The sequence below is a fragment of the Monodelphis domestica genome, chromosome 2 (genome assembly GCF_027887165.1).
Source record: "Monodelphis domestica isolate mMonDom1 chromosome 2, mMonDom1.pri, whole genome shotgun sequence".
In the NCBI taxonomy this organism is placed as follows: Eukaryota; Metazoa; Chordata; class Mammalia; order Didelphimorphia; family Didelphidae; genus Monodelphis; species Monodelphis domestica.
This window is the reverse complement of record NC_077228.1, coordinates 526,341,754-526,361,890: the sequence shown is the minus strand read 5'-3', so window position 1 is coordinate 526,361,890 and position 20,137 is coordinate 526,341,754. Positions and strand designations below refer to the sequence as shown.

The following is a 20,137-nucleotide window of genomic DNA, read 5'->3' as shown; positions in this document are numbered from 1 at the left end:
TTGGCCTCAACTACCTCAGCTGTAAAATCAGAGTATTGGTCTAGGAACATAGATCTGGAAGAGTCCTTTGAGGCCATTTTTTAGGTAAAAAAATAAAAGTCACATTAAACAGTAAGGGCCAGTAGCAGAATTTGAACCTAAGTCCTCTGACTTCATAGACAACATATTTTATGTTCTACCATCTTGCCTCCTAAAGATTTCTCTAAGCATAATATCCTTTTAGCCCAACTTGGCTTTATGGGATTAATTGTTCCACACCTTGCCACAAATAAGCCTTGGCCCAAATCACTAGACAAGAGTAAAAATGCAAAAATTTGGGGGGTCCCTTCCAGGGAATTAAAACTGTTAAAAAATAACCATAAAAGTTGTGAATTGATCCAACCATTCTGGAAAGCAATTTGGAACTATGCCCAAAGGGCGCTAAAAGACTGTCTGCCTTTTGATCCAGCCATAGATAATAAGGAAAAAGACTTGTACAAGAATATTTATAGCCCCACTCTTTGTAGTGGCAAAAAAATTGGAAAATGAAGAGATGCCCATCAATTGGGTAATGGCTGAACAAATTGTGGTATCTGATGGTGATGGAATACTATTGTGCTCAAAGGAATAATGAACTGGAAGGATTCCATGTGAACTGGAACAACCTCCCAGGAAGTGATGCAGAGTTAAAGGAGCAGAACCAGGAGAACATTGTACACAGAGACTGATACACTGTGGTACAATCAAATGTAATGAACTTCTCTACTAGCAGCAATGCAATGACTGAGGACAATTCAGAGGGACTTATGAGAAAGATGCTATTCACATTCAGAGAAAGAACTGTGGGAGTGGAAACACAGAAGAAAAACAACTGCTTGATCACATGGGTCGATGGAGATATGACTGGGGATGTAGACTCTAAGCGATCACCCTAGTGCAAATGTCAATAATATAGAACTAGGTCTTGATCAATGAGACATGTAAAACCCAGTGCATTTGCACATTGGCTATGAGGGGGATGGGGGGATGGGGGGAGGGGAGGGAAAGAACATGAATCATGCAACCATCGAAAAATTTTCTTAATTAATCAATAAAATTAAATTTAAAAATAACCACAAAGCACTATGGTAATCATATTGAAAATTGTATTTTAAAAATATTTTCAAATGGAAAACATTAATTATTCTTTGATTTTACTTATAAGCTGGTTTTTAATATTTAATGAATATTTAAAAGTAGAGATTTATAAATGTTATTATAATAATTGCTCTGGCTTTGTTTTTAGGGCATAACCACTTCAAGAGTTGTAAAAGAAAAGCTGGGTACAAACATAATAATAACAGTTGTAAATCGAATGAAACTAACAGATATACAAAGAAGGAATTTCAGAAAAGGTTATAATCAGCAACTGAAAGGAGAACTTCTTGACAAAATAATATATTTTTTCTAATAACACAAAATAATAATCTTACATAACCACCATAACCATACAATAGAAAAAGAAAGGAGAAAGTGGTTTCTTTTAAAAAATTATTTCATTATGCTCTAATTCTACATAAATTTATAAAATGTTTAACTCATTTATTTATCCAATTATTCATCACCAAATGGTGGTTGATGCACATATATTTCCATGCTCTCATTTGTATCGCTCCCTCCACTAATACAGATCACCATTCTTCCCAGTGTCTGGGATTCCTATTCATGGTCTCCCCAAAGTCAGCTATTCATAGACACTAAGGCTTCCTCAGAATCTTCTAATATTTCTGAGTCCCCAGTTGAGTGCTACATTGAGGCTGTCCATCCATTGTCTCTCTTCATTGTTGTTTGACTCATCCCATCCCTTTGACAATCATTTGTGTCATAGATCCTATCCTTTACCTCATTCCTTTCATCCAGGCCATCTTTGGTCAAGTGCTACAACCTCTTTGAGCCCACCATGCCTTTGACCTGTGGATTGATTCTTCCAAGATGGCGGCATTCTCTGATTTGCTGCTGCAGAGCAGTGCTGGGAGACTATAGATGCTAAAATTATAGGCTCCAATAGGAAGGAAAGGCTTGGAATCACTGGAAACACTGCATATTTTTCCAAATGCAATTCAAGGTGTCCTCTTCATCCTATTATTTTCTGGACTGTCATCTAACTGTATATCCTAAATTAAGCTATGTGAATTTTTCATCCACTTGAGTTTTCCTGTGTGGATTCTCTTTTGAGTGGCCGTATTCAGGGAGGAGATCCTCTCTTGTTCCAAGACTCAATGTAAGCAGTGCCATGGCATCTGCTAAGAGGAACATCAGGGGAATCTCCCCAGGAATAAATAGGGAATCCCTGTAAATGCTCTACCTCCCATCCCCTCCAAGTCTTTGTATATTGGCTGTATTCACCTTAGACCCCTCAGTCTTATTGTCTTTCAAGATTTCGTTCAAGCACCACCTTGTATTCTCCCCAAGGCCCTTCTGATCCCCCTCAGCTGCTACTGCTCTCTCCTAACCTCCTGGTGTTCACTTTCCTCCTGTGATGGACATCCTACTCTGTATACTTGCTGCCTCCCTCATTAGAATGAGAGCACCTTGAGGGAAGGAAGTGGGTTATTTTCTGGCACATAGTAACCATTAAATAATTGCTTGTTGACTGATTTAGTCAGTTGGCTTGATGTGACAAAGCCCATTTATCAGCAGCAATTGGGTCTAAAAGTCTCCCTCTTCCTTTCTGCTATTTTCTTCCAATTATCTTTTTTTTAATCCTTGCCGCCTGTCTCAGAATCAATACTGTGTACTGGTTCTAAAGTAGAAGAGCGATAAGAACTAAGCAATGGGAGTCTAGTGACTTGCCCAGGGTCACCCAGCTAGGAAGTGTCTAAAGCCAGATTTCCACCTAGGATCTCCCATCTCTAAGCCTGGTGCTCTATCCACTGATATTACCTTTAGTGCATACACTGTGTCCCAAAGATTTTCTAGCAATGAGGAAGTGCAATAGAGGGATGCTTTGGGGAAGACCATCCACAGGTCTTACTCTATCACTCTCCAGTGGCCTGGCTGGAGCCCCAGGAGTAGTAATGGAAGACCAAGGTGAGAGAGAGAGACTGACCGTGAGGAGAGAGACTTGAACAAAGAACTTGGGTGAGCTGGAGAAGCCAAGGCTTAGAAGGCAGGTCAACATGCTCAACAGTCATGCTCTCAGTGCATATGTGTGCTTCGTATTTGTACCTAAAGTTGAAATAAAAGCTCGAGAAATGTCTCTGGGGAGGTTTCTTTCTGTTAAGTTCAAATCCACAGAGGATCTGCTTGAATTGGGTCAGAGTTCTTCGTCATTCCTAAGGAGGTGCCAACCAGGTCAGCCAGAACGTGACCATTTTAGCAGAAATAAGCCGAAAGAGCCCAAGGTCAGACCGTGAGTCATTCCTTGGGGGAGGCTGGGAAGAGCTCACGTTGATCACAGCCCAAGAGTCTGCCACCCTGGGAATCCTCCAACCCAACCGGAATAGGGCAGGATCCTCAAAAGTACTCGGGCTTCAAGTGTAAGCCTGGCCGTGCCAAGCTGAAGGGATGGGCATGATCCTGAAGCCACCGAGTCTGCAGTATGTGGAAAGGTTGAGCCTCGGGCTCTGAGGATGCCAGACAGAGGCCGTGTTTAGACGTGGTCCCCAAATTGTTGGCTCTGAACACTGACCCCATAATGGCAGCCTCCATTCAATCTCGGAGAAGTCTCTAGAAAAGACACCGATCTAACCCCAGCACAATGATCTAACTCAAAGCAATGCTTTGTTAAAATGGGACAAGTCTAAGGACGACTGGAGTTCATGCTTATACTTGGAAAAGATCTTTTGGTTCACCAAAAAAGTTCAGTAATAATTTACATGAAATTAGTTGAAATAACACTTTTCTGTGTCATTTTAAAGATTAAAAGTCAATATTCTTGTTCATCGTCTTTTATCGTTTAAGGAATGATCATAGACCTAAGAGCTGGACTTGAACTCAGATGCCAGCTAATTCAACCCTCCCATTTTACAGAGGAAAAAAATTGAGGTGAAGGGAAGGTCACACAGGTAGTATCAGAGGCAGTTTTGGAGAACACAGATTCTCTAACTCTAGAGCCTGTGTTCTTCCCCCTTCTCCCCTGCTAAAGAAAGGCAGAGTAGCTCTTGGGCTTGGAGCCAGGTAGAGTTGGGTTCAAATCCTGCCTCCAACATATTCTGGCTATAAGTGGTCTGGAGCAAGTCTCAGGACTCTAGAAAGCTCGATAAGTCTATTCATGTCAGAGACGGTGTTGATCTGACTTAGTAGAGGGAGTTTTCTCATTGGGGAATTCCCTTCACCAAGAAATCCCAGAGCAAGTCTGTATCTATAAGCTTAAAAATGCATCTTGTCCAAAAGGGAATTAAAAATGGCGGCATCTCCAATGCAGCTCTGGGAATATCGTTGTCCTCCTGGAGGGAAATGATTTCTGGTTATTTCGCATTCACTTAACTAACACGCAGGCAATATGTTAGGGTTTCAAGGCGATCTATTTTTTGGATAACATAAATGTGCAAAGAGTCATTTCTCAGAAAAGTCAAGAGCTTTCCCTTGGGAGAAAAAAAATAGTTGCCATCTCTGTTGTGGAAAATCCATAAGAAATGAGGGGGATCCTGGGAAAAGAGGAAAGGTAAAAATCTCCCAGAATTCACCCTCACGACCATCTTGCACTTGTTTGAGCTGTTGGGACAGATCGGCCCAAAGCAGAATAGATCCCCTTCTCGCTCGCTCGTTCCTTTGGATTCTCGAAATGAAAGGTGGTTTAAATGGGCTCATGAAGGATGATCAGACCCTTCCTGGTTTGGAAATGAGGGTGAAATCTGGGTGGGCTGAGCCTCTGAAAACCCTCAGAGCTCCCATGGGAGAGGACTTGCTTCAAGGACTGGAGAACAAGGCCTTTGGGGGCATTTTCTTCCCTGTGTTCTGTGCGATATTCTTGGGCCACCTATTCTGCCCATAAGGAGGTCTGGGCAGTTATGAGCAGAAATCCTGGCCACCGAGCTGTGAGCCTGGTCCTGGGAAAGCCAGGGGTGTTCCCAACAGTGTGAGCATGCGCTGGCATAGACAGGTGTGCTGTGGCCACTGTGACCATTGGAGCCTCCCAGGCCAAGAGCCAGGGGCTGCCCCCTGCTGACCCACCCCAGCTGGCATAAGCACACTTCTCCTCTTTGCCACCTCTGCCCCTCCTGCCAGCAGACCGGGCAGGTGTGGATGGTCACACGTGCAGAATGGGAGCGGGTGAGGCCTGGAAGACAGCAGAAGGGTTCGGCGAGAACTTTCTCCTCCCTTCTGGGACCTGCAAAACCAAGCATCCATGTATCAACAGGACTCTGCATCACACCTGGCGCACAGTGGGCACTTAGAGGTGCCTGGTGCACAGTAGGCATTTAGAGGTGCCTGGCACATAGTAGGAACTTAGAGGTTCCTGGCACACAGTAAGTGCTTAGAGGTGTCAGGGATAAAGTAGGAACTTAGAAGTACCTGGTGCACAGTAGGTGTTTAGAGGTGCCTGGAACACAGTAGGAACTTAAAGGTGCCTGGTACACAGTAGGTGCTTAGAGGTACCAGGGATAGAGTAGGAACTTAGAGGTGCGTGGTGCACAGTAGGTGCTTAGAGGTGCCAGGGATAAAGTAGGAACTTAGAAGTGCCTGGCACACAACAAGCACTTAGAGGTGCCTGGTGCACAGTAGGTGTTTAGAGGTGCCTGGAACACAGTAGGAACTTAAAGGTGCCTGGTACACAGTAGGTGCTTAGAGGTACCAGGGATAGAGTAGGAACTTAGAGGTGCGTGGTGCACAGTAGGTGCTTAGAGGTGCCAGGGATAAAGTAGGAACTTAGAAGTGCCTGGCACACAACAAGCACTTAGAGGTGCCTGGTGCACAGTAGGTGTTTAGAGGTGCCTGGAACACAGTAGGAACTTAAAGGTGCCTGGTACACAGTAGGTGCTTAGAGGTACCAGGGATAGAGTAGGAACTTAGAGGTGCGTGGTGCACAGTAGGTGCTTAGAGGTGCCAGGGATAAAGTAGGAACTTAGAAGTGCCTGGCACACAACAAGCACTTAGAGGTGCCTGGTGCACAGTAGGTGTTTAGAGGTGCCTGGAACACAGTAGGAACTTAAAGGTGCCTGGTACACAGTAGGTGCTTAGAGGTACCAGGGATAGAGTAGGAACTTAGAGGTGCGTGGTGCACAGTAGGTGCTTAGAGGTGCCAGGGATAAAGTAGGAACTTAGAAGTGCCTGGCACACAACAAGCACTTAGAGGTGCCTGGTGCACAGTAGGTGTTTAGAGGTGCCTGGAACACAGTAGGAACTTAAAGGTGCCTGGTACACAGTAGGTGCTTAGAGGTACCAGGGATAGAGTAGGAACTTAGAGGTGCGTGGTGCACAGTAGGTGCTTAGAGGTGCCAGGGATAAAGTAGGAACTTAGAAGTGCCTGGCACACAACAAGCACTTAGAGGTGCCTGGTGCACAGTAGGTGTTTAGAGGTGCCTGGAACACAGTAGGAACTTAAAGGTGCCTGGTACACAGTAGGTGCTTAGAGGTACCAGGGATAGAGTAGGAACTTAGAGGTGCATGGTACACAGTAGGTGCTTAGAGGTGCCAGGGATAGAGTAGGAACTTAGAGGTGCATGGTACACAGTAGGTGCTTAGAGGTGCCAGGGATAAAGTAGGAACTTAGAAGTGCCTGGCACACAACAAGCACTTAGAGGTGCCTGGTGCACAGTAGGTGTTTAGAGGTGCCTGGAACACAGTAGGAACTTAAAGGTGCCTAGTACACAGTAGGTGCTTAGAGGTACCTGGTACACAGTAGGCGTTTAGAGGTACTTGGCAAACAATAGGCACTGAGAGGTGCTTAGTGCATAGTAGGTGCTTGGAACTGCCAGGGACACAGTAGGCACTTAAGAGTTGTTGCCTGGCACTTAGAGATAAAGCCCATGCTTGCAGGCAGGCACACAGGCAGGTGGGGGTGGGGAGGAGATGGGCTCAGGGAACTGAACCACCTGGAAGGGGGAGCCTCTCCTGGAGCTTAGTTCACAGGGAGATTTACCTTGAAGTCAGCCCGGTAGCTGCTCTCCTTCACGCTATAGTCAGTCACGATGATAGAGGTTGGTTTGTTCTTTACGGGTCGTGAAGGCTTGGTGCCAGGCCAGGGTCGATATTCCTGTCTGGGGCACAGAGCAGAATCGTTACTCTGTAATGAAGGCTCAGTCATTCATGTACAGATCCTCCCTCCCCTTTGGGTGCCTAGAACTGTGTTACAGGGGGAGAGGGGAAGATACACACACACACAAATGTTGTTGGTAAGTTCACGATGAAGTAGAATGGAGGCAGCTTGGTGGTACCCAAAGCCAAGAAGACCTAAGTTCAAGTCCTGCCTTAGATGCTTACTAGCTGTTTGACTTGGGGTAAGTCAAACCTCTGCCTCTGTTTCCTCATCTGCAAAATGGGGATTAAAATAGCACTAAGTTCCCAAGGCTGTGAGAATGTAAAAATGTGATTATATTTGCACCAAGTGTTCTGTAAATGCTGTTATTGTTGTTACACAACCTCAGGGCTCCCATCCCTATGATTCTCCATGTCTGCAGACCTTTAGGTATATCATATGGAAAGAGAGCATTTGAAGGTTTGTGAAGCACTTTATTTTATTCACTTCTCCCAATAACCCATGGAGCTGGGCACTATTGTTAGCCCACTTGATGGATGAGGAAGTTGAGTCTCAGAGAGCCTTCATAAGGTATTCAGCATGAAAAAGACCATAACCATGAAAGGCAGAATTTGAACTCCAACCTTCCTGACTCCAAGTGAGGCATGCTATCTATTAGGACATTCTGTAGTGGGAAGAAGACAGTGAAGGGAAGTTTAGCTGTCTCAGGGGTCTCAAGGCCTCCTCATTCCTTGGAGCAACTAGGATGTTTCCTCCTTGGCAATTGGCTGTGCCCATGAGGCCAGAGATGTGATGTCCAGAAAATATCTGGGGCCACCTAAGGAGAGAGTCTTATCTCCTGGGGAGGACACAAGCTCCAGCGCCTTAGCTAGGCTGTCTTCACAGGATCCCTCCCTACCCCAGGGTCTGCCCCGTCTTCCATTTGCTTCAGGAGGTGGGGGGAGCTGTGCCACATGGCCACACCAATGTCGGGCTCTGTCCTGAGCAGCTGGGCAGAGGCTGGGCCATGGTAGGGCAGGTTGTGCCTAAATTGGTAAAACATCCCAATGGCCCAAGGTCATCCGAGATCCCAGTTCCTCCTGTTGCCGAAGACAATGGCAGCACCAAGCTGACCTGAGCACCCATCTCTTCAAAAGGCCCCCCAGGTTATTCTGAAGCCCTAGAATCCATCACTGAGACCCGGGGCAGCCTCTACCCTAGATATTCACAAAGATGGGGAGAGCTGCCTATGGTGAAGGCAGAGGAATTAGCTTAAAAGCTTAGTTCAGCACAAGAAAGGCACAAGATACCCAAGTCCATCTCTAACGCCTCCTGGGACTGTTGGTTCATTTGGAAAACCTTACTGTGGGCTGCTAGAAAATGGCACTTGGCTAAGCCACCCTCCTGGAGGCCAAAGAGCTCATAGTCTCAAGGGAGATGACAGAATTGCCCAGGGAACCACATCATAAAACAGACCTGGATCATTACCAGGAAAGGTACTCGAATGCCCCAGGAATGCGGAGGAGAGAGAAGGGTTTATGGAAGGCTTGGCGATGGTCCTCCTTCCCAAAGCCAGACCCTCTACAGGTGGCATCCATCCCATTCCCTTCAGCCTTCCCCACCAGAGAGCCCCTACAAGCATTGCTTCCCTCTAACCTTCAGTCTTTCCCTACCTATCTCTCCCTTCCTTGCTGCCTACAAACCCACAGTCTCCTCAGTCCTGAAAAAATACTCACTGGACTAGATCTCTCCATCCCCTCAAGACACTCTCTCATAGCTTTCTTTCCTTTCACAGTAAAACTCCTGGCTGGTGAGGGAGTCCGATGGGGGTTATCTATGCCCATCACCCCTACCTCATCTGCCCAAGTGACCAATGGTCCCTTCTTAGTTCCCATCCTCGATTTCTCTGACGCATCTGACATTACCGATCAGCCCTTCTCCTCTCTTGCACCTCCCCCTTTCTGTGTGACTCAGGCTACCTTCCTGGGTCCTCTGTGATGGGCCTCTTAATCATCACTGTGATAGCCAGCCTTTGTGGTATACTATAAGGTTTGAGAAATGCTTTGCATAAATCATCTTGTAAAATATTTTGTGTTACATAAACTAGCTCTCTGGAAGGAGAATGCTGTGGGAAATTTTGGTAATACAAACAAAGGATGCCAGTAGAAAGTAATTATTTTTTCAATTTCAAGTTAATCGATGTTGATTGGTTGAATGATATTAGGGTATTAATCATTGGTGATGGGGGCAGTGAGGGGCCACTTTGGATGGAACGATTCATCTTCCAAGTCCAACTGCAGCTTCAGATGCTTAATTGTGAGGCTCTGAGCAAGTCACTTAATCCTGTTTGCTTCAGTTTCCTCATGAGTAAAATGAGAAGGAAATGGCAAACCAGCCCAGCACCTTTGCCAAGGAAATCCCAAAGGGGTCACAAAGAGTTAAATGCAATTGAAACAATTGAACAACAACCAACTGGTGATTGATTGGGAGAATACCCTAGAAGGAAGGCTTGAGATCATGACAGAAGAAGCCCAGTTTCCCTCAGGGGTATTCCCAGTCATACTCTGGGGACCCCAGTCTGCCAGTGTGCGTTTGGATTGGAAGAGGAAATCCAGAGCATTGTTACAGGAAAGCCATATGCAATGAGTATAACAATACAAATAAGATGTGTAAAGGGAACCCCTTCCTCCCAGCCTCTTGAACTTTCTGCTCATCAGAGCCAGCCCATTAACATGGCTGGACAGCTCCAAACAGAGGTCACAGGTTAAGAGCCCTAGGAACATAGGGTTACCAGTCCAAGTCAGAGAGACTTTGATTGGTTCCTGAGATGTGCTAGACTAGCACACAGGGAAAGGGAGTGACAATTAACTTGGAATTGATATATAGAAAGAGAACTATAAAAAATGAGACCAGAGAGGAGATCAGGTTCTCCTCTGGAGGGCTTTGTGCAATTTGGGTTGGTAGCTCTGACAGAAGATGCTCTCATGGACTGGTAAGATTAGGGTGGTAGGCTAGGAAATATTTTTCTATTTCCTTCCCTCCTTAGACTATATGTATATTAAAATTAAATCATTAAAACCTACTATCATCCTTGTGACTTAAGGGTTAATTATTTCATAAATGGCGACCACAACAATCTTTTTTTAAACTAATAGTATATTTCCAAACCAATTTCCAAATATTACATTTGGCATAATATTAACTTTCAATATTACAGAGAAAAATCACCACAAAAGCTATTGAACCCTAGTTTTTATTATTAATAAATGATATATTAATAGTATATTAGTATTTATCATTATAATTATACATAATATGGAAAATATAATATAAATACAATAAAATCTATACTATAATAAAATAATTTAATATATCTCTAATTTGTCTAATTCATAATAATTTAATTAATATATCTCTAATCATAAGAGAGAACAATAATAATACTATCATTATTACATAATGGGCAAATGTGGCCCCCAAAAAAGAAATAAGAAAACATGTCTTCCTCTCTCTTGGCAAAGGCAGAGGACTCTGGGTGTGAAACTTTGGATACCCTCTTAGTTCTGGCTGATGTATTTTGCTTAGTTGCTGAAGGATTCTTTGTGGCAAAGGTGGCTCTCATAGGGGAGAGGGGGAAGAATAGATTTGGAAATGAAAGTGATAAAAATACAAAAAATATTCTTAAGGAGAAAGGCAAATTAGCAATGCATAAACAAAACACATGAACTCCCCCGCCCCCCACCTTGGAGGTTTCCAAGCCCACATGCTCCCCATGAATCTGCAGTGTGTCCTGAGAGCCCAAGATGCTCATTCAGCCTTCATTGATAGAGGAAGTGTATCCTGCCCTGGGGAGCTCATCTCTTAAAAGGGACAACAAAAACCTGGAGGACACTGAAGGAAAGGCAATAAAGGGAGGGCAAAAGAAGACATTCCTGGAAGATGTGATTTTGAGCTTCAAGTGCTTGAAAAGCTGGTTGGTGCGTGTTACCCAGAAGAGAGATTAACTTGATTTCCAGTCCCTAGATGGAAGAATTGGAAGCAAGAGATGGAAGTTACAAGGAGGCAGATTTCAGCTCACCCTGAGAAGTGAAGGATTAAGTAAGTAAAAAGCATTTAGGAAGTATTGGAAAAACTGTGTTTATCCTATCCTGGACACATCCTGGCTGTGTGGCCCTGGGTAGCTCATTTACCTTCTCATTGTTTTAGATAGGTTTCTAAGGCTATTCTAAGGTGGCAGAGAAGATGCTGGTCAGCCTGGGTAAAGAAAGTTTTCTTATTTAGGTGTTTCCCCTAACAACGAAATCACACTATCTGGTCCTTATCCTACTCTGTGCCACCAGCCCACAGGGGATGAAGAGAAAATCCAGCTCCAGCTCTCAAGGAGACAATATATAATGGAGAGCTTGTCCACAGAGCTTTCAGAAAGACCCAAGAAGTGCATGGGGACAAGGTATTGGTCCATTAGCACTGGGGAGGGAGGAGTGAGCCTGGGCAAAAGTGGCATGGAGATTCTGGATTCCTTCCAGCAAGGGTGGATTGTGAGGAGGGTGGCACAAAAGTGTCAGTGACCAAGAAGAGGAAATGGGCATTGACAAGAAGGTAAGGGTGCAATCTGGAGTACACAGGATAGCGGAGGGAGAAGCCTCCCCATTTGGTACCAGTTCCAGCTGAGGCCTTTCTGGTAGGTCTCCTTGCCTACCCCCAACCCTCCATGGGCTCTGGGGTGGATGAGGGACAACTTAATGCTTAGATCTCTCTAAAAGCAGAATGAGCTGTGCTAGGAAGCATCATGGGGTACATCAGAGGTGATTTTTTAATAGGAGGCTAGATCAAGCTCCCTTGGGATGCTTTGGGGCTAGATGGAACTATTCCACCGACTGCTGAAAATGTGGTTTTGTAGCTCAGGAAAGAAACTTGGGCAGGAGATGGAGACTGAGGAATCATCTACAAGGAAGTGATAGTGGAAATGGTGTAAGCCTTTGAGCCCTCAAAGGGAAACAGTGAGGAGAGAAGAGGAGGGGCTGAATCATGGGAGACACCTTTATTAAGGGAGAAAGAAGAATGAGCACAAGAGACAGAGAAGGAGCAGAATAAGAGGTCAGGAACCAGGAAGTGGGGGTGAGACACCCACCAGGGTCAGATGCCACAGAAGGCCAGCAGGGAGAGAGCTATGAAAAAGCCAGGGCATTTGGCATTGGGGAGTTCCCTGGTAACTCCTGAGCATAACTTCAAGGTGGCAGATGGAAGGGTTGAAGATTGGTTGGTCAGAAAAGAAACAGGGACATGAGGTATAGGACATTCTTTAAAATAATTTAATGGTGAAGGGAAGGGAGAGACAACAAAGTCAAAGAAGTACACAAGGACTTGAATATGTTTACAGGTAGAGGAGAAAAAAGCTAGTGAAAAAGGAGACTGAAGATGTGGGACAGAGAGAGGATGACTGGGAGAGCAAGGGCCTGGGGGCATATATAGAGTTCAGGACATAGGGGAGAGTTTCTCCTTGGCAAAGATGTGGGTCGCCTCATCCTGACACTGAAAGGAAGAAGGATTGCAAGAGGGCTGATGGAGTGTATAGACACCCCTGGGAGGCAGCAGGGCAGAGGGGACACAGTGCTGGAGTCACACTGGCTTAGTGACCCTGGGAAAATTCCCTAACATCTCCGGGCATCAGTTACTTCAATTATAAAATGAGGAGGTTAGGCTTGACAGAATATTTGGATCGCGGGGGTGGCACATGCCATAAATGCCGGATTTTCGTCTATCTTAACCAATTAATGAGCATTTAAATCCCTACTATGTGCTTGTACCATAGTGTGGATTGTCTAGGAGACTACAAGCCCTTTGAAGGCAGGGTGTCTGCTCCGGCATGTGGGGCGGGCTCCTCGAGTGGGAGGCCATGGACAGAAGTCGGAAGGCCTCCCACACTGAGGCCAGGGAGCATCCATTGGCGTGGTTCAGGCTCCAAGGCAAAGGCTGGGTCTGTTGCAGCTCTGTTCCCCAGCAGCTTAGCCCAAGTGGTTCTTAATAAACCAGCGATTGCTAATTACCAACCGCAACCACGACCACAGCGATCTTGATGGATGTTGATGATTCCCCAGCAAAATGTTTGCGGGATTAAATTGTAGCCAGCAGGGAATTGGGGCAGCGGAGACGCGGGCTAAATAAAGACAAGCCTGCAGACAGGCGCTCACTGCCTCCCCTAAGCTCCTGGGGACCGGCGGGTTACCGCCTGGTCTCTGTCCATGGTCCTGACTCACCTCCTCGGATTTGGGCAGGTTATATGCCGTCTAGTCCTCTCTCCATGGTACTGACCACCAGCCCTAACCCGCTTTCCCCACCGCTCTCCAACACTAAGGGTCTCAGGACTGGACCCTTAAAGCAGATCCCTTAAACAAGGAGCCTTGGATGACATAAGGGATCACACAGATAGGCGAGAGACAACCGGGTCTCTGGAACATAGGAGGAGAAGGCCGGGAGGCAATGCCTTATTGAATTGAGAGTCAAAGGACCTGGGTTCATATCCCACCCATAAGACTTGCTAGCTGCATGGACACCTGAGGGCAGAAGCCATTATCTTTTCCACCATCCAGTGCCTGACATAGTAAATGCTTAACGAATGTTTGTTTAATTTAGAGTCCTGGGGAGTGCCTAGCACCCAGGAAGCCCTGCAACAATTGATCCTTGTCAAATCTAGCCAATTCACCTCTATTTCTTTTCTTCTTATCAGAGACAGAGAGAGACGGGGGGGGGGGGGGAGAGAGAGAGAGAAAGAGAGAGAAAGAGAGAGAGAGAGGGGGGAAGGAGGGAGGGAGGGAGGGGAGAGAGAGAGATGGAAGGAAGGAGGGAGAGAGGGAGGGAAAGAGAGATGAAGAGAGAGATGGAGAGAGAGGGAGGAGGGAGAAAAAGACAGGGAAGGAAGGAGGGAGAGAGAAAGAAGAGACAGAAAGAGAGGGAGGGAAGGAGAGAGAGAGGAAGAGAGGGAGAGACAGAGGGAGGGAGGGAGAGATGAAGAGAGGGAGAGACAGAAGGAGGGAGAGAGAAAGAGGAGGGAGGGAGAGAGAGATGAAGAGAGAGATGGAAGGAGAGAGGGAGGAGAGAGAGAGACAGAGACAGAGAGAAGGAGGGAGGGAGGGAGAGGGAGAGAAACAGAACAATGATATGGAAAGATTGAGAGGAGGAGGAGAGGGAGAAAGAAAGGAGAAAGAGACCCAGAAGGGAAGTAGGTAGACAGAGAGATTGAGATGGGAATGAGGAGGAGGAGAGGAGGAGAGAGAGCCAAAGAGGGAGACAGACCCAGAGACAGAGATGGAGAGAAAGAAGGAGGAAAAGGAGGAGGGAGGGAAGGAAGGAAAGGGGGAGAGAGAAAACGTGAAGTGCCCAAGGCCACCGGACTAGCTGGCAGGAGAGGGCCTGGGTTCTAGGCCTGGTCTTGACCAAGTCCTTACAGTCCTGCCTGTGCCCTGTCCTGGGCTGCCTCTCAAATCTGCCCACAGGCCGAGGCTGCTGAGGAGGCGCTGCTGGCGGCTAATCTTTTGAGGACTTTTGGAATCTGGATTCTGGGGCGAATCTCTCCCCGGAGAGAAGGGACACAGCAGGACGGCCACTTGCATTCCAAGTAAAATTGTTGCTGTCAAATGCCTGGGCTGGCCCGGGACGGCCGGCTCCACGCAGAGGAGGGAACTCTTGCGAGCTTCCCGACCTCTGGGCGCGTGTGACTTTGCCGGGTCAGGGAGCCAGCGAGGGTCAAAGCCTGGCAGGCGGGCTGGCGGCGGCTCCCCGCTCTCTCCTCATACACGGAGAACGTCGAAAGCCAGGCAAATCCGAAGCCCGCACTTTGGGTTAAAATAGAAAACAACACAAAGGAGCCGCGACGGAGCAGCTGGCCCGAACCAGGCTCTGGGTGGAGGGGCAGCCCGGAGACTCCCCTGAAATGTGGGAAAAGTCCCTCCGCCAATACCGATCGGCACCCGCTCAGGAACTTGGGCTTTGAAAGAGTTGGGGGCGCGGCGCGGGCCGGGAGGCGCCTCCTGAACTCAAGCTTCCCCCCGCGCTCTGCCCACTGGCCAGCACTGCCTGGGGGGAGGGGAAGGGGACTGGGCTGCAGGAGAGCGGCGCCAAGACAATGGTCCCGCTGTCCGAGCTGCTGGGCTCGGGCCACGTGGGGGTGCGGGTGGCTCTGGGCAGCGCTGGGGTCCCCCAGGGCGAGCTAGGGGGGTTCCATTCTTCCTGCTTGGCCTCCGGAGGGAGACCGCTTTTAGCCGTGTGAAAGGAAGGAAGGAAGGAAGGAGGGAAGAACGAACGGAGCCGGGAGCTTCCAGTCACACCTGCACAGAGCCAATGAGTCCCCGGGCAGCGGCTTGGGCACTGACACTGGGGGGGAGGCTGGGATGCCGGCTGCCCCCGGCCAGGTCCTTCCAGGGGGGAGGGGGAGGGGGAGGTGCCTGTCACTGTCCTCTGCCTTCCTGCCTCCAGGGATCAATGCCATCCCCGAGCCGGGAGCCCGCCGCGCTTCTGCCCGGCTCGGGTCCCCCCTCTCTCCGCACCGTCCCCCGCGTACCTGTAGGACGTAGTGACCGGCAGGGGAGCGGCGTCGGCGGGGGCGCGGAGCCTCAGGAAGCCGGGGTCCCCGTCGCCGGCCTCCAGTCCGCCGCTCCCCGGGAGCACGTAGACGCTGGGGGCCGCCGGGGGCTCCCTGTCGCGCTCCCGGCGGCCCCCTCCGGCGCCGGGGCCGGGGCCGGGCCGGGGCCAGGGCTGCGGGTCCCGGCGCGGGGCGCCGAAGTCTCGCTGGTACTGGGTGAGCGGCGGGCCGGGGGAGCCGGGGGGCCCGGGCGCGGGGGCCCCAGGGGGAGGCCCCGGGGGCGGAGGGGGGTCCTCGATGTCCGAGTAACTGTGCACCGTCAGCGGCACGGCCACGTCCGAGCGGTCCAGCTGGTTCCAGCGGCGCGCCAGGCAGCACACGCGGCTGATGCAGGGCCACGCCATGGCCGGCCGCGTCCTCGCCCGCTCCCTCCGCGCCTGCCTGCAGCGCAGCCCCCGCGCCCCGCCCGCTGCACCCGCGGGAGAGCGGGGGAGGGGGGAGGGGCGGGGGAGGAGGGAGCCGCAGCGCGGCCCGGGCTGAGGCCAGCTGGTGCGGGGGGGTGGGTGGGGGGTGGGGGCACCCTTCCCCCTCAGCCTGCCGCCCAGCACGGCCGGGGGTGGGGGGGGGTGGGGGGTTGCGATCAGCCCAGGAAGCGCCCACTTACATAAGGAAGCTGCGAATGAATGAATGAATGAATGAATGAATGAGTGACCGCTGGTTCAGGCTCGTGCTGGGTGCGGGGCTCCACAGGAGAAGCCCCTTCCGGGAAGGCTCCTGTCCCCGGCCCCAAATGCAGCCCGACGGGAGGGAGATTCCACTAGGGGAGGCTCTCCGTCCCGCAGACCCCGGGGAAAGCCGCAAATGAGGGCAGCTCTCCCAGCCTCAGTTCCCTCACCTGTAAAACTAAGGCGGCTGGACTCGGCGGTCTCGAGAGCCTCCCAACACTCCGTCTCTCCGCCCAGTGTTCCCTTCTGCCTTCCAGCTCCGTCCTCCGGAGCCGCCGCAGCCTCCTCCACCGGCCTGGCGCGCAGCAGGCACTGACTCCCCATACCGGGAGGTCCAGAGGCACCCGGCCCTGTTTCCCCTTCTCTGACCTAGAAGGGCACCTGCCGGCCCTTGTCCGAGCCCACTCTGGTGGCTCTTAATGAGCGCCTGTTGTATGCAAACCCTGGCTACTGTTTCACTAGCATCCTAGATGGGACAGGGCTGAAGCCCCTCCCCAGCTCCAGCACAGTCTACCCTGGGCAGAGAAGCCCCTCAGGATGGGGGCAGGAATGGGGAGTCCTCCATCTTCGAAACAATCCTGCAGTGGTTCCAAGACGGAAGAGTGGTCAGGGCTAGGTGATGGAGGTTGTGACTTGCCCAGGGTCACCCAACTAGGAAGTGTTCAAGGTGGGACTTGAACTCAGGACCTCCTGTCTCTGGGAATTCAAGGTCCTTTTGAGGAGTGGGAACAGCTGGGGAGATCCGAGCATGCCTCCTGCAAAAGATGGTCCCTGAACTTGAAGGGAACTGGAGATTCTAAGAGGTGGAGGGGAGGAGGGAGCGGAAGGTGTGGGATCCAGCCTGGGCAAAGGCATGAAGGGAGGAGATGGAGGGGACAGTGTGATAAAAAGCAAGACAGTTGGGCTGATGAAGGGGAGTGACGGATAATCTGGAGTCAAGTTGTGAAGGTCTTTTCATGCCAGAAGAGTTTGCATTTGACCCTAAAAGTAATAGGGAAGAGCTGCAGGATTTTGGAACTTACAAAAACAAGACCCTCCTCTCCAAGGGTAGTTTCCATTGGAGATATAAGGCATATAGAAGGAAATGGGGATCCCTGGCAGCTAGGTGGATAGAACTGAGTTCAAGTCCAGCCTCATTCACTTTCTCACTGTGATCCTGGGCATTGGTTGACCCTGTTGGCCTCAATTTCTTCATCCGTTAAACGAATTGGAGAAGGAAATGGCAAAGCTCTCCAGCATCCTGGCCAAGAAAACCCCAAACAGGGTCAGGAAGAGTTGGACCCAAGGGTGTTGCTATAATCATTAAAGGCAGCACTGGCATGGCTCCCTCTGATTTGTAGAACACTCGCTAGTTCAGTTCGGTCCTCACAGCAGCCCTCCAGACAGCTCTGCCCCAGAGGGCAGCTGGGTGGCTCAATGGATAAAGAACCAGACCTTGGAGATGGGAGGTCCTGGGTTCAAATGTGGCCTCAGACACTACCTAGCTGCGTGACCCTGGGCAAGTCCCTTCACCCCTGTTGCCTAGCCCTTAATGCTCTTCTGCCTTGAAACCAATGCAGAGTATTGATTCTAAGAGCGGAAAAGGGTTTTAAATAGAAGGGCTGCCCCAAGGTGGAATGGGGTCCCCTCTCTTTGGAGGTCTCCAAGTAGAACCTGAATGACCATTCTGCAGGTATGCTCTATTGGGGAGTCCTTTGGGGGTGCAGGTTGCTGAGGTCTCTCTAGAACTTCTAAAGGGATTCTGCTTAAAATGACAACAACAAAAGCAAGTAGTATGTAGGAGATTCATGGCTTCCCAACATAATCTTTTCCCTTTAAAACTCTGGAAACGCTCCTTTCCCGTCACGCTTGTAAACTTCAAAATGAATCAAACCAATCGCACATGATGCCTGGCCATGTCCCTATACTTGCCGCTTGGGATCTCAAAGCTCTCTCTGCCCAGGCTTCTGCCCCGCAGCATATGTCTTCTTGTTTCCCAACGAGGACCATGGCCAGCCTCCCCAAATGGCCAAGTTCTTCTTCTTTCTCTCTGTCCTCAGTTGTGCCCCCCAGGATCCATCTTTGACTCGGCGGCTTGCGTCACACCATCAAAAGAGCGACGGGCGTCTCTACCACACTTTAGAAGGGTTGGCTGCAGCTAAGCTGGTTTGGGACGCTGGTGAGGCTCAGTTTCCCAATCACAACCACCAACCTTTCTGTGGCGAAAGACAGGGACGGACACAGAGAATGATACAAGGTAGGGCACGATGGGGAAGAGAGACAACAGTGCTTTGGAAAAGGACCCCGTTGGTTGGGGAAATCAGGGAAGGTTTGAAGTGGGTGGCAGTGCTTGGGCTGAGCTGTGAAGAAGCAGGGGGACTCAGAGGGGCATGGAGGAGGAGGAGAGTGAATGCTGAGCATGGTGGGAGTCCTATGCAAATAGGCAAGAGGTGGGAGACACCATATGGAGTCTGGAAAACGGCTTCAGACCCAGCTCAGATGGAACATGGAATGTATGAAAGCAGGAAAAGCAGGCCAGGGCCAGACTGAAAGATTAGGTTTCATCCCAGAGGTAACAGGAAGCCATTGACAGATCTATAGCCAGAAGTGATCTTATCCAGCCCTCTCATTTTACAAAGGAAGAAACTGAGGCCCAGGTTGATGAGGTGATTTTCCCAAGTGTCTGAGGTGGGATTTGACACCTTGATTCACCACCTACTACACCATGTTGCTCCCAGTAGGCAGCTGTCAAAAGAACCTGAGATTCTTAAAAGATGTATCTCCAGTGCCTGGCACGAGACAGACTGGCACTTTGGAGATGCCTGCTGAATGAACGACCAACGGCCTGGAGCTCGAGGGTGAGACCAAAGCTCACGGTACAAAACTGGAAATTACCTTCATAGATGTGGTCAATGAACCAATGGAAAGGGATGAGATTTCCAAAAGAGAAGATAAGAGGCTTATTATGGTAGAGCCTAGGTTTGGCATGGTTGCCCAAATTTAGGGATGAGGAGGAGGAAGAGAGGGAGGAGAGAGTCCTGGGGGGACCCTGGGGGTCAAGTGACTTGCCCAGGGTCACACAGCTAGGAAGTGTCTGAGGCCAGATTTTAACCTGGGGCCTTCCGTCTCTAGGCCTGCTCTCAATCCACTGAGCCACCCAGCTGCCCCCTAGGGCTGCCATTTTGAATAGAGCACGTGAGGACCTGGACCATGAGTTTAACAATGGAAGTGGAGTGGGATGGAGTGTGAACTTGAAGTGATATGAGTTTCAGGCTGTGGGGACTATGCTGATGTGACTACACACATTTGGGCTGCTGGCTTTGGTTCTGGGAGCTGCATGTTCAAAGGCTCATTTTCCAGTTGACCAAAGACATCTTTCTAAGGGTTGGCAGTGCCCCAAAGTGGCTGGGTGGACCTAGGGGTAGTGAACTCTCCATCTCTCGGAGGTGCGTGATGGAGGATTAAGATGTTAGAGACAGAATTCAGCGAGTTGGATCAGTGGGTCTCTGAGGTCCCATCCAAATCTGAGTCTGGGATTCTAGGAGTCATCAAAAGAGACAGTGTGGGACAGAGACCAAGGCCAGTCCTGGGTTTTGGAAGAAATGGCCCAAGTCTTGCTTCTGACATACGGACGGGCTGTGATCTCTGGCCAAAGAAGGGGTCCTGATTTGAACTGGTCCGTCTGGTACAGAAAGAAACAAAAATTGCCGGGATAGA

At 49.4% G+C, this 20,137-nt stretch overlaps 1 protein-coding gene across 1 annotated transcript; it reads right to left on the bottom strand.

Moving 5' to 3' along the window:
* Nucleotides 1-1,107: 1,107 nt before the first annotated feature.
* On the bottom strand, nucleotides 1,108-16,193 carry MAP6D1 (MAP6 domain containing 1). The gene is made up of 3 exons (XM_056819825.1): nucleotides 15,696-16,193; nucleotides 7,043-7,160; nucleotides 1,108-5,290 (listed from the first exon to the last, which is right to left on the bottom strand). Exons 1-3 carry the CDS (start codon nucleotides 16,118-16,120, stop codon nucleotides 5,210-5,212), a joined length of 624 nt encoding a protein of 207 aa, XP_056675803.1. The 5' UTR covers nucleotides 16,121-16,193; the 3' UTR covers nucleotides 1,108-5,209.
* Between the last annotated feature and the right edge of the window lie 3,944 nt (nucleotides 16,194-20,137).

Excerpts from the sequence above, each read along its gene's own strand:
- MAP6D1 (XM_056819825.1), bottom strand. The coding sequence starts at position 16,120 with ATGGCGTGGCCCTGCATCAGCCGCGTGTGCTGCCTGGCGCGCCGCTGG. Across the intron at positions 7,161-15,695 it reads CCGGTCACTACGTCCTACAG|ACAGGAATATCGACCCTGGC; the intron begins GTACGCGGGGGA and ends TCTGTGCCCCAG. Across the intron at positions 5,291-7,042 it reads GCTACCGGGCTGACTTCAAG|GTCCCAGAAGGGAGGAGAAA; the intron begins GTAAATCTCCCT and ends TTGGTTTTGCAG.